Source organism: Plutella xylostella, chromosome 14 (assembly GCF_932276165.1).
Source record: "Plutella xylostella chromosome 14, ilPluXylo3.1, whole genome shotgun sequence".
Classification (NCBI taxonomy): Eukaryota; Metazoa; Arthropoda; class Insecta; order Lepidoptera; family Plutellidae; genus Plutella; species Plutella xylostella.
Window position 1 is genome coordinate 1,917,382 of NC_063994.1, and position 13,509 is coordinate 1,930,890.

Sequence of the window (13,509 nt, forward strand, 5' to 3'; positions counted from 1 at the left end):
ACCCTATGAAATTCTCGAGCTTTCATAGATTAGGGACGTTAGGGGTTAATAGCCTACAATCTCCAATGCTTGTATACTTATTTCAATAAGAGTTCAATAAATACCTACTAACTCCCAATAGCTAGGTACTTACCTACCTAAAAAACTACAAAAAAACTAGCGGCAAAAACTACGCAAACATTACTATCAATGACACCGTTTAAATTTTATTTTATTGGGAGTCGTATTATCAACTTGCGGCCCGCGGTGCGTATAATGTGAAATGTAAATAGTTCGTTGTGGTTGTATGAGGAAGGCCGAGGACACAGTTTTATGAATAAAATAAAAAAAAAAACACGCACTCACGCCTTGTACTATTGTACTCTCTTGCGGGGTAGGCAGAGGTGCATTGCTGCACCCACTTTTCGCCAGAGTTTTATGACTCTTTTTGATAGGCCTTATATGCCAAGCAGTGGACATTAGCATTATTTTGTCGTTCAGCTTTCAGACGTTAATAGGTTTAAGAGCACTGTACCTATGTATTATCAAGAAATAGGTATTATAAATAAATGAACAATAAACAAAACGTCCGAGAGCGATCTGGAACGAACTGTCCCGAAAGACCGTGCACACTACTCGTATCAGTCGCTATCAGCTAATGTGTCGGTGCCTTTACTGATGGCTTCAAAGCATGTTGCTGTCTTAAGGTACCCCACCAGTGGAACAGAGACTCCATAGGGCTTTTATGGCGATGGCGTCCTGTTCTCAGCAACTGCCTGGCCTCCGTCCAGCTCAGCCCTTGCACTCGCATCAGCTCGCTGACCACTGTAAGAAATGAAAAAAAGGCAGACGGTCCTATAAACAGACTAGTCTGCTGGTAGTTAGGTATTTTTCGGGTCAGGGCTATCCGAGTATCCGTGTTCCGAGTTTTTAATAAAAATATAAGAAGGTCCGTTGGATTCATAGACAACTCTACCTCATTCACCTCATTGTGTGTGCTCTCGTGCTCTCTGATATTATTGTAGCCTTTGGTTAGTTTGTTTACATTATAACAACTTTTCAGTATTTCGAACAAAATGTTAGTGTAATTCAGTGTGATTTAAGAAACATTGGGAACTACAAATTTATTGAGGATCTACATCTGAACCTTCTTACTACCTACATAAAAAACTACTGTAAACATGTTTCTATCCGCTTCGCGATTGATACGGTTAGTGTTTACGGTTACCTACGCTAAGCTACGGTTAGTCTAGGACAATATACTTACCTAATTTTATTATACTAGATACTTAAGTATATTTAGTTTAATTATTTATGACGTAGTTTGTTTAGGTAAGTAGGTAGGTTACCTAGTTCAAGAATCTTCAGAAAAAATACTTATCCTATGAATTTTCCCATCCTAATTTTATTGTTACAGCGCCATCTAGTGTTACCTTACTATACAACATATTTTATTACTTTATTTTTAAACATAACATAAACCTATACCTGTATATTTAAAAAAATGATTTTACTGATTGTTTTAATGAAATTGATCATTTGTATTTCTTTATTCGCTATCCGTACTTATAATATATATACCTAAATTTTAATACCTCAAATTTTATGTTGTGCGTGTAAAGAAACAGGTTTTACATTGATACTTTGACAGATGACATCCTTTTTGACAATTGACGTTTCGTCAAGTTATTTTTGTACGCAGTTTCCTTTTTCCTTCGTAGTGGAAATAAGTGGAAGTGGAAGGATTTCATTTATTCAACTTCTAACAAAATACATTCAATAGGTAGTAGATTCGAATGGGATTAAATATCAGTGATTAAAACGCGGTTTAAAGTGAAGTTTCCACATTCCTGTATCACCTAGCACCGCTTGTAAGTAGGTAAACATACTCATTATTTTGTTCCTAAAAATAAACCCGATTATTAATGTTTACACTCAATGAATTTTTCCAATCAAAGGTCAAATTTAAAGTTGCGAACTACATCTCTCGATATTATCATTGGAACAGGAGTCAACTACATGGGCAACTATTTAAATTCTATTTTTTTATCAATGGAGGAGGTACCTACAAGTACTTTATGAAAGGGATATCATAGCCTTTGTAATGCGAAAGGTAGGTAGATATTCTGCCTCTTTAGCTGACTTTAGTATCCTTAAGCAAGGATATTTTTTGAAGAGAAAAATTAGGATTTTATATGTTATTCTTAGGCCTGACTACATTCAAGGAATGATGAAATCAACCTTATTAATTATTTGGTGTTAATTTTGTTTTAATTATTTCAGTATTATTGGTTGGCAAAAAAACCCAAAACATTATATTTAAAAAATAAACTTAGATATTCCTTCCAATGACTACTAAAAACCACTTTCAAAGAGTAAATTTCGTGTCAGTCCTAAAATTTTCATGACAAGAAAAATTAAATGCCATTACATTTAACATCTTCATTTCTGTTCCAGAGTGATGGGTCAGACCCTCTCGGAGCCGGTGACGGAGAAGCAGTCGTTCACATGCCAGGACAGCCGCTTCCTCGTGGGCTCGTCCTGCATGCAGGGGTGGCGGGTGTCCATGGACGACGCTCACACTCACATACTGTCACTGCCTGATGATCCAGGAACGGCTTTCTTCGCTGTGTACGATGGGCATGGAGGTAAGGAGGTTTTTGTGAATGGATGTTGATGAGTAAAAATTTATTGAATGTATTTGATGGTGTACCTAAGGTAGGAAGAATAAGGAGTGACTTCCCAGTTCCAGCTGTGCGAAATAGAAACACACATAACATAGGTGTATAGAATAAAATAGAATAGCTTGTTAAAAAGTTAAATAAGTACAGACAAAATTACTTAGCTCAAATATCTATCCAAAATAATTCAATTGGGTTGGCCTTTGCTAGGCTTGAAATAATAGACAGCTCTAACACTTTATTTAAGAAAGTAGGGGATATTATTATTATGTTAATCATACAAAATGTAAACACAATTTTCAGGAGCAAACATAGCAGAGTATGCGGGCAAACACCTTCACAAGTTCATCACAGCACGGCCGGAGTACCATCTTGGGAACATTGAAGAGGCCATGAAACAGGTAACCTTAAATAGAAAAGTAAATAATTACCCACAACAAAAAATAAGCCAGTTTGTTTGGGGCCATAGCAACTATACCTTAGGGCACCCAGCAACTGACAATAATCTAAATACTAATGAACAAATCCTTTAACCTCAGTGTCAAATCCAAGTCTAGTCTAGCTATAGTGTTTATCACCAACATGCTTACACCTATCGTTATGGAGTTCCCAGGTTTGAAATACAGATAGGAATATGAAACATTACGGAATGGGTAGCATGCATAAGGACAATGATAACAGGTAAAAAACCCACAAGATTAAAATGTGACTCACAGTATGATGTAATAAAATGCATGGCTTTCCTACCTATTACATAAGGTTTTCAAGTTCTGAGAAAGAGTAATAGAATTGAAATTCCTTTAATACATAACAACTTAATCAAAATCCATACCCTATATTATTGCGTTGTTAATTAAGGAGGCCAACACGTTTGCATGCCTATAAAATTACTATAAACAAAAGGGAATTATTTTCTAATTGGAGAAATGACAAACTAATTAATCAAAAAAATGTACACCTTCATGCCATGAGAAATACTTAGGATTTGTTAAAAATTCGTCATATTTCTCATGTTTTCAAGTTTCGTAGTAATACAGTCACTACAGAAGCATCGGGATAAAATGGAAATCTAAGAATAGCAAGGTACCTATTTAAGATGAAATGCATGACCGACTTTGATGGTCTTTGAATTCAAAGTCGGTGGCCTGTAACCTATTAGCGATATCTAGCAGCCGTAAAACAAGAGTTGTTCAGAATGACCACCTCAGTCATACCCTGTCAAGTCTCAATATCATTTTTCTATTAACTATGGCGCTCGCGCTCGAGGCCACGCGACAGAAACGAGCGAGTCTTGTCGTGCGATTCTCGCGCCCTGTGCTAGGTATGCAGAATAAGTACCTACCTGCTAAAGTCGTACCATTCCAAGTATTAATTTACATATAGGTGTGAGGTAATTAATTATGCCGAACATGGGCAGTTGCATGCTCAAGGACGCGGCCCTGAAAAATATATTTATACTCGGGAAATGTGACTCGCTTGTTACTCATAACTTATAATTGGAGTTAAATAGTTTCTCGCGTGATGCGCTAAGGCGGCCATCTTGGATTTCTGTGAAAATATCGGAATAATCGAATCTAATCTATTAAAATTATCGTGCGTAGAGTACGGTCAGCTTTATACTTTTTAAAAATAACAGCCAATGTTTGAAAGAATAAAAGGTGGTTTGTAAAGGCACAAATAGGGCACAAAATTGTATAACATTTTACTTACTACATTAAAAAAAAACATTGCCCATAGTAAAAAAGTAACGTGACCAACAAAATTTCTATAGAAAATGATATTTTTTTTCGCGAATTTTTAAATTCTGATTTCAGTTTCGGGCTTAGATATACCATGCTTCACATGTAGGTTTCGGCTTAGTATACCCTATTTGCAACACCCTGTATACATGATGCTGACTGTACATAAGTATGGCAAGCTTTTACGGAGGTAATGCTTGCGTCTTATTAGATTTCAAGGTGAAGGTAGTAAAAGCATTGGCATTTTCTTTCCTCGAGGGACTGATTCCTGCGATATTATGGTAACAGTGACTGAAACGGATGGAATTTCTTATGCTATGAATTGAATATCGCTTAGAAAACCTATAATAGAGCCCTGTTTAAACATCAAGGGCCTTACCACTAAAACTTAGACAGTATTTAACTGATGTTTAGCGCTGTCAAACGCCTAACAAATCTGTCAAATTTCGTTTGAAAAACTAGTTAGGTAAACAGTGTTTAAAGTTTTTTGTGGTAGCACAGTATACCTTAACTACTATCACAAAAAAACTTCAAACACTGTTTAACTAGTGTTTAAAACGAAATTTGACAGATTTTGTAGGCGTTGTCACTAAACATCTGTTAAATACTGTCTAAGTTTTTGTGGTAAGCCCCATAGTTTTTATATTTCGTCCAACTTTGAATCAATTCCCTAGACTTACATAATTATTTACTGTCCTTCATGTTCAATCTATTACTCATTCATATACCTACAACAGTCATATTTTAAATGTACCAAACATCATTCTGTCGAACATTGTGTCTGTTGTGTTGGAAAGTCCCTAATAGATTATTAGATATTAGCATCGAACAAAGCGGACTATTAGTAATAGTTTAGATTAGATTACTTTATTCAAAATATGGTGTGACCGTATCATGGCTAACAATTAACAGAAAATAAACGCCAAAAATAGTAAAGGAATCTGGCATTTGCGTGTAAATATTTCCTCACTTTAAATTAAAACGACAGAAGTGGTAAATTGTTGCGGAGAATTTATAATTTCCGTCGTTACGAATATGAGTTGAGTGTTTTAATATTATATTGTAATACATAATGGGTTTTGGCAGCTGAGCGTATGCGGTACCGTTTTATTTGCATTCCGGTAACATTACATTACATTTTAAGTCAAGGCGAATAATTTAATATACCTTGCTGGAATACTAGTATTTTGTACCACTTGAATTATCTTTCGCTTAGATTGCAAGTTCAAATCAAAACTTTCTTCTTGATTAGTCTGTCCTATGTCTTCGGCTATAGTATCTACAGTATATTCATCCATATTCTCTGACCTCTAGGTTTTATAAAACTTGACTGCAGTCAGTGCACAGCATTTTATCCATCTCGATCCCTTCAGGGTTTCCTCGACCTCAACCAGGCGAAAAACCTCCTTGCCAAACCATTCTGATCAATAACCTCGCTCACGCACAAAAAAACTCGACCCCTATCTGCTTCCACCCAGGGTTTTCTGGACCTCAACCAGGCGATGCTCCAACTGACTCCAAGAGGACATAGATGTTGGATACCTTTTGCCACGGCTCGCCTTAGCCACCCCTATCGGAGCAAAAGTATCTTCACCCCTACCAACAATCTCCAGCCAAACCAAAACTCACCCCTATCTCCTTCCCCCCAGGGTTTCCTAGACCTGGACCAGGCGATGCTCGAAGAGGACCTTCAGGAGAAGGTGGCGGGCAGCACGGCCGTGGCGGTGCTGGTGCGCGGCGGCGCCGTGTACTGCGCCAACGTGGGCGACTCGCGCGCCGTGGCCTGCGTCGCCGGGCGGGTGAGTGTCAGGCTGCCTTTCCATCCATACCCTCCGACTGCCTCTGACTACCTTTTCAGGAATAACTGTCGTGAGCATACAGCACGGCATATTATGTACATATCTAGTAAGAAGCAGAATTTAATACGTAAGGCCTAATAAAAAACAGCAGATGTTGGTGGCAAATCAATGGCATCGACGGTTATTTCAACATATTAGCTGTGGTAGTATGGAACGACGGGTACTCACAGAATAGAGTATGTAAGTCATTTGTAGAGCTCAAGACAGTATGAGTAAAGCCCTGTGACTTTAGCCTTACTTTACTCTTCTCCAGTAGTCACTTACCTCATTCACCAACTTCACCTTCCTTTCCAGGCTGAGTCCCTATCCTACGACCACAAGCCCAACAACCCTGAGGAGCTGCGCCGCATCACGGCCGGCGGGGGCTGGGTCCAGCTCAACCGGGTCAACGGGAACCTGGCCCTGTCCAGGGCGCTGGGAGACTACGTGTTCAAGAGGAACAGCCGCCTGTCGGCCAGGGACCAGGTGGTTACTGGTGAGTGAACGAATGAATGAATTAATAAAGAAGGAATCAGTGAATGAATGAATGAACAAAGGTGTGTTCAAAAGGAATAGCCGCCTGTCGGCTAGGGACCAGGTGGTTACTTGTGAGTGAAGGAGTGAATGAATAAACGAAGCTGCAGTTACTCTGTATCCTAGAGGAATGACCTCCTGTCGCCTATGGACAAGGTTGTCACTGGTGAGTGAACGAACGAATGAATGACTGAATGAAGGTGGAGCGGGTGAACTGTGATTATGTAGTCAAAAGGAACTACCACCTCGCCACCAGGTCGCCAGCGGTGAATGAACGAATGGTGAATGAACGTTAATTATCTGTTTAAGGGGATCTGCCGCCTCCGGGCGTGAATAAATGATTGAAGGCAGGCACAGGTCCGGTATTTGTATGTAGCTTTAAACAAGTTTAATACCATTTTTCAACTTTGTTATTGGCTTATAATACTCATATTAATGTATTCTTATCTATAATTTTCAGCTTACCCCGACGTGCAAGTCCGGCAGCTGACAGACGACTGGGAGTTCATAGTGATCGCGTGCGACGGCATCTGGGAAGTTCTGTCTAATGAGGTAAAACAAATGTACTTTTAACATCTCATGGCCAATGAAAAAGCAGCCCTATAGGGAATGTTATTCATATTCATAATGATAGATAAGATGGCAACAAAGTTATGCCAAGAATAAATTTATGAGTTTCAACCCGTGAGTAACATACAGTATACAATATATGCTCACGACTGTAATCCCTAAAGGGGTAGTCAGAGGTGACTTGCATGCAAGCCACCCGCTTTTCACTGTACATTTGTACTCACGTGATAGATAGGTATCGCCATTTTTTAACGAGTACATAGAGTACTCATCTAGAATCTAGATGTGCAGGTGTTCTCACAATATTTTCCTTCACCGTAGGAGTACGTGGTATAAATGTACTTAATAAGTTTCAAATTTTAAAGAACTCAGTGGTACATGGCAGTATTCGACTGCCTGACGAATGAGAGCCGAAACCTTACGACCTTACACCACCACGACTCCTGCTAACAACGTTCCATCTCCCACCCCAGGAAGTAATCTCCTTCTGCCGCGCCCGCCTGCTCTCCGGCTGGGAGCCTACAGCAGTCTGTGAGGCTCTCATGCAGCGCTGCCTGGCGCCCAACTGCGCCACTGGCGGCGTGGGCTGCGACAACATGACCGTGCTCATCGTGTGTTTTCAAGCACATGTGCAGCAGCAGGTTAGTTTCAGTTGGATGACGTCATCATTATATATCATCATTAGACCAGTGTCTTAATTTTCGTGACAAAACGACAGCGGCATCTCCGCGACCCGCAATTTCACAATTTTTTAGTTAAATCGTGAGTGCAGGAAGCCTAAAAGCAGGCATAAAATCCCAGTCGCTTAGATGCGATTGACGTTTTGTTACGATGATCGGGGAAAAGAACGGGCGTCGTAGTAGCAATCGGCTGTCTTATGTTCATATCGCTATTCATTTTCTGTTATTCAACTTGCAGGAGTATAGATAGTTTAAATACAACATTGGTATGCCTAGGTAGGTTAGATTAGGTACAGTCAGTCTGCGAGGCTCTCATGCAGCGCTGCCTGGCGCCCAACTGCGCCACCGGCGGCGTGGGCTGCGACAACATGACCGTGCTCATTGTGTGTTTTCAGGCACATGTGCAGCAGCAGGTTAGTTGAAGTTAAAGTGGAAGTGAAAGTTACATGACGTCATAAAAGCGGAACCGGTGTCTTAGCCGCTACCGCTATCTTATAATGCGGTTGCACGATAAGAATACAGATGGATCGAGGGTGTTAGTTTACATAACAAAACGACAACGGTATCTCAGCGACTTTGAGGCACCACAGAACTAAATCGTGAGTAAATACCTAAAGCTTGCGTTCTCTTTGTACTAAGGCTAAAAACAGCCATGAAATGCCAGTCGCTAAATCAAGGCAAAGAACGATCGATCCTCGCATTCAATAGTGAATTATAGAATGGATGTACTGAGTGACAATGATAAGTACGTCTGTGAAAAGACTAGATCTATTAGGGTAAGATAGAAGAGCGTTCCATTTTAGATTAGGTACAGTTCTGGTTAGTCTAATGCTAATAATTGCCATAGCGCAAGAGGAGCGTATACGCGCCTCTAATCAATAATTTATTTTATACTTTAGTTAGACGTTCTTTCGTATCTCGGCTTGAAATATTTCAGTACTTAGAATATTTACCTAATCCATAATTATGCTACTTTCATTAGCTTGTTTATTGTTTATGTGAGCATGTGTATTGTGTTGTTGTTGCATGATTATAATGTTCTGTATGCATGTGTGTAATAATTATAATAAAAATACCAAACACCCAGTTTCCTATTAGACATTATAGCTTATATATAGTATTCTGCCCGTCCCAGTATAAAACTTCAGGGTAGACTGCTAGTCTCCCTACTTCACTATATTTTCAAATGTCGGCATATACAAATCATTTGAAAAGTGCCCTACATTGTTTTGCTTGGTATTGTGAGCGCAGATAACGAAATATTATTAAAATGGCGGCTGTTACTTAAACAGTAGAAACAGGAATTATTGACAGGCCTACGAATATTACAAGTTCAGCTGCTATCTTCCTATTGTTTCGTTATTTGCGTGGCATGTATAGCTAAAAGCTAGTGTATGTTGCATGTTGCTAACCTATAACGCATGTGTTTATTCCACAGTCGCCGTTCAAATGTTTTGAACGGTCGCGATCCAGCATGTTTTGGACTCCGACAAGACGCTTCAACTAAATTAATAACATGGCTCGATACTTAAGCACAACATTTTAAACCTGTTTTCATGGTTTTGGGACCTTTTATCGACATCAAAAGTCCACAACGCAAAAGTTTCACTTTTTGGCCACTAGGCGCGAATTGCATACAAATTCTGGCGCCACTGAGTCGCTGTATTGTAAAGAAGATAACTAAATCACTGTTACCATTGCATAAATTTTACAAAAGCGTTGATGTCCGGTATTCCAAAAACGTGAAAACAGGCTTTTTAACTTCTAATAATAGTATCTTCCATCTGTGATCCTTTGAACCCAAAGTGTATGTGTTTTGTCTGTTATGGTTTAATATGAATAACTTGGTTTACTCTTACAACATTTTCAATAAAGATTGCCAGTACGTCCTAAGGATGCTGGTGTAAGCGCCTAAATATTCTTCTTTAGAAGAAGATTATATTCATTATTAATATTTTAAACTCTTACTATTATCAGCGTTTTGTTGTAGGTAAGCCAAGTAATTCAGAATATTTTAAAGCTATTTCAAGTATTCTGTGATCGATAGAAAGATATGGATATGGCGCCTATGTTAAATTGCTGGTTGGTATTTTATATTGTAGAAGCTGTCACTTTTGGCTACTGTTATTTGCCAATGAAGCAATTCATTTGACAGATCGTGTCTGTATAGGTATCGCGAACTCATATTGACGAACGAACGAACGCAAAATTGAAGTTTGAACTGTGAACTTCATAATCAAATGTTGAACCGATCACGACGCGTAATTTGTTCGATCCTGAAAATTGCTTCACGATACACCCTTTGATTAAAAGTGATATAGTGTACGATGTAAAAAAGCAGTATTTCTGAAATATAAAAGATTATACCGATTTTACTCTTCCGAATGTAAACTATAAGACTGAATAGTGCCATTGGATGTTTGTGATTGCAATCATGTGGAAAATTAAGTATTGAAAGGCCACCTATCTCTAGCCATAATGTGCTAATTTCCTCAAAGGTACTGGACATAATGCTAGCTTTATCGACAATTGTCATTTCTTTATCAATTTGTTTGTTGTTTGTGTGTGATGTTCTGTTTTGTACTCTTTAGAAATACCTTATTTTTTTAAGTTTTGAGTTTTACCTCAGTATGCCAATGTTTTTAATTTTCCGGGTAATTTTAATGATCAAACATCTATTTTTAAGAATGTTTTAGAACAGGAGATAATTGTGAAACATAATTATAAAATGCATTTAACTAAATACGAATATGTGTAAAAGTCAACTGTTCCTTTGAATTATTTATTTTACTCAAATTACCGCCAGTAAAAAAGTGAAATGTTTTGCAATAAAGGAGCTTTGTTTAAAGATAAATAGTTGTGAAAAAATTAATAGGTTTTTTGAGCTGTAATATTTTACCTCAAATATGTTTTGTTGTTGCATGAATTGTGTATGTCACCGCTTTTGTTTGATTGCACTAATCCGTTTGATTGTTTGCTTGCAATAAATACATAAAAAAGAATGCATGTTTCATTTTATAATATCATAACCATAACAAATATAATGTCGTTATTGTTTAGAGTTTTTAATGTGTGTTGGTTCTCAATCTAAATTCTAAAATTTGATGTAGGGCCTATCCTAGTCGCAAGAAGTTTTTAATGGAACTATCTGATATCAACATTTAATCGATGACTGTCATCAATTTCCTTTGACAGTAAAAAGTAGACGAAATACGTTTAATGTTTATTAAAACCTTTCTGCCACTGGGTGATAGAAAACCATTGTTACGTAGGTAAAGAAAAATAGTAAGAATGAAGCAAAGAAATACGAGCGACTTCCATTATACCTAGTAAGTTCTTCTTTGTTTCCTATTAGTTCTAAATGTGGCAATTGAAATTGATTTTTGATTTGACATGAGCATGTTAAGCTGCGTACGCCCAACGATGGATATTTATCATACATAATACCGGGCAGATTGCAGCAATAAAGGTCAACGAAACCCGTTCGTTGGCGTTCGTTTGGCCGGTCTGTACGCAGCTTTACAAGTCAAACATTCTGAAGTAGCATAGCGTGCTGAAAGTACAATGTCAGTCGTAGCTTCTGCGTTCCCAGTAGGCAAACTGTTCTGCGTAATGCTGCAAATTGCATAGACAGAGCTGAAAAAAATAACTGAAAAACTTTGAATGATCGCCGTAATAAACAACAGTTTGCGTACTGGGACGCCGCCACATATAACGTGTGAATTCCAACATAAAAAACGAACTTAAACATACCTACATCAAGAGTATTATAAAGTACATAATACAGGCTCTGCCTAGCTTGGGGTCAGATGGCTGTGTGTGAGATGTCCCCACATATTATTATTATAAAGTAAGTGTTATCTCATTTTCAGAATCCAAACGCGACGACGCCAGAAATGGAAGAGCTGAACAGTAAATTTAAAACAAAGATGGAGGATTTACTGTACGTGGAGGACGACGAAGAGGATCTAAAGTAAATATTTGTAGTATTTCTAATTACTAATCACGATTTAATAGCAGTGTAAATATTTTTGACATATTTTTTAGTCAACATTTTGTGATCAATTTAATTTTTATCTCGATAGGATAAAAAATCTAATTATTTGTTCTAAATGTTTACAGAAGAAGAAAACATAGTCAAGTACCTACTTGATCTTAATGTAATAATAAGACGTAACAGGAGAAAAACTTTTTGAGTTTTAATATAATTAATCAATTCTAACTCTTCTTTACTGACACATGAGTGATGTAGATATATATTATTATTATTATAAAAACTATAATGAGTAAGTCAATCTACTTATTACAAACTTATCGAAAACAATGTAGTTTCAGAGGACCATCATAGGGAATTTTTATTGGAAATTATATAGCAAATTACTAATCGGCAGAACTCTAGAGTGAGACAACAATATTATATTATTACTTACTATCCACAGCTTTAGAGTCAAATTCAATTGATAGCTATACTTACTTACATAATAATAAATAAATTTGTTTTTATTCTATTACAAATTACAAACATAATAAAGTGAATTACGCAATGTCATAGAAAAAAAGTAGTTAAAAATTTATCCCCTATCCTATGGGATGTAGGATTTTATACTTACTGTATTAATGCAAGTCATGATTTTATTAAAATAAAATCCAGAGCCTTTAGCAAAAATTTTCATCGTTAACGTGAAGTAAAATTCATCGAGTATTTTTTTATGAATATATGAACAGCGCCACTGGTCGGTAGCAGAACTAAAATTTTCCTATTAAATTCATCGAGTAATTTTACTTCACGTTTACGATGAAAATTTATGCTACGGGCTCTTTACCCTTAATAAGTATGTATGTTAGTTTGTTTTGTACTTATCTAAACAAAAACGATTTTGAAAGTCAATTAATAAGTAGCAGTTGTGTTAGTAGGTGTAGGTAATAAAACTAATGTTAAACCATTTCAAAGATATGGTCATGTAAATTCATTTTTTAATAAAATCTTATTTTTCAATTTCAATGTAGATAGACAAATGTCTTTCGGTATAAGTAAAATTGTTTTTTTTTCATATTATAATTTGTTTTTGGTCTATTAAAATCCTGTAGGTCCGTCCAAAATGTTGTTATTTTTATACATTAGTCATTTTCTTCTTGCATTTACAATGTTTCCTATTTTGTTGTATTAAATTTTTAATATTCCACCATTGTATGATTTTGTTGATGTTATCCTAATTATACCTTAGAAAATAAATATTTTTTAAAGTTATTTAGTTAGTTGTAATTTTTAAAGTTATTTTTACAATTTACAATCGTAATTTTATAACAACGAAAATACATTATTCAGCTGTAAGAGAACGCTTTCGATTTTTTAATTGTAGTGTTTAACAAAACAACATTAAATGTAATAAATATATTTCTTATGTGTAGCTGATACTTTATTCTTTATGTATCTATAGGAGTAATTAGTATGGTAATGGTGTTCAAGTTTATTCTTATACGTTCACAG

At 36.7% G+C, this 13,509-nt stretch overlaps 1 protein-coding gene across 9 annotated transcripts; it reads left to right on the forward strand.

Moving 5' to 3' along the window:
- The first annotated feature begins 1,120 nt into the window (after positions 1–1,120).
- Positions 1,121–13,207, forward strand: LOC105391183 (probable protein phosphatase 2C T23F11.1). 9 transcript variants are annotated; one of them, XM_048625422.1, is made up of 9 exons: positions 1,121–1,189; positions 2,437–2,627; positions 2,964–3,061; positions 6,049–6,198; positions 6,553–6,733; positions 7,232–7,323; positions 7,815–7,877; positions 8,330–8,434; positions 11,894–13,207. In XM_048625422.1, the coding sequence occupies exons 1-9, from the start codon at positions 1,161–1,163 to the stop codon at positions 11,996–11,998; spliced, it is 1,014 nt and encodes a 337-aa protein (XP_048481379.1). In that variant the 5' UTR covers positions 1,121–1,160; the 3' UTR covers positions 11,999–13,207. The 9 variants fall into 9 exon arrangements, with proteins under 9 accessions (XP_048481379.1, XP_048481384.1, XP_048481378.1 ...); XM_048625427.1 differs by lacking the exon at positions 11,894–13,207 and adding an exon at positions 9,460–10,764 and having other exon boundaries at positions 7,815–7,865; positions 8,318–8,434; XM_048625421.1 differs by having other exon boundaries at positions 1,122–1,189; positions 7,815–7,865; positions 8,318–8,434.
- Positions 13,208–13,509: the final 302 nt, after the last annotated feature.

What these genes read in the sequence shown, in the direction of transcription:
- LOC105391183 (XM_048625422.1), top strand. Translation starts at nt 1,161, where the DNA reads ATGTTTCTATCCGCTTCGCGATTGATACG. An exon ending in TGTGTACGATGGGCATGGAG is followed by an intron (nt 2,628 to 2,963) that starts GTAAGGAGGTTT and finishes CACAATTTTCAG; the next exon opens with GAGCAAACATAGCAGAGTAT. An exon ending in GGGAAGTTCTGTCTAATGAG is followed by an intron (nt 7,324 to 7,814) that starts GTAAAACAAATG and finishes CTCCCACCCCAG; the next exon opens with GAAGTAATCTCCTTCTGCCG.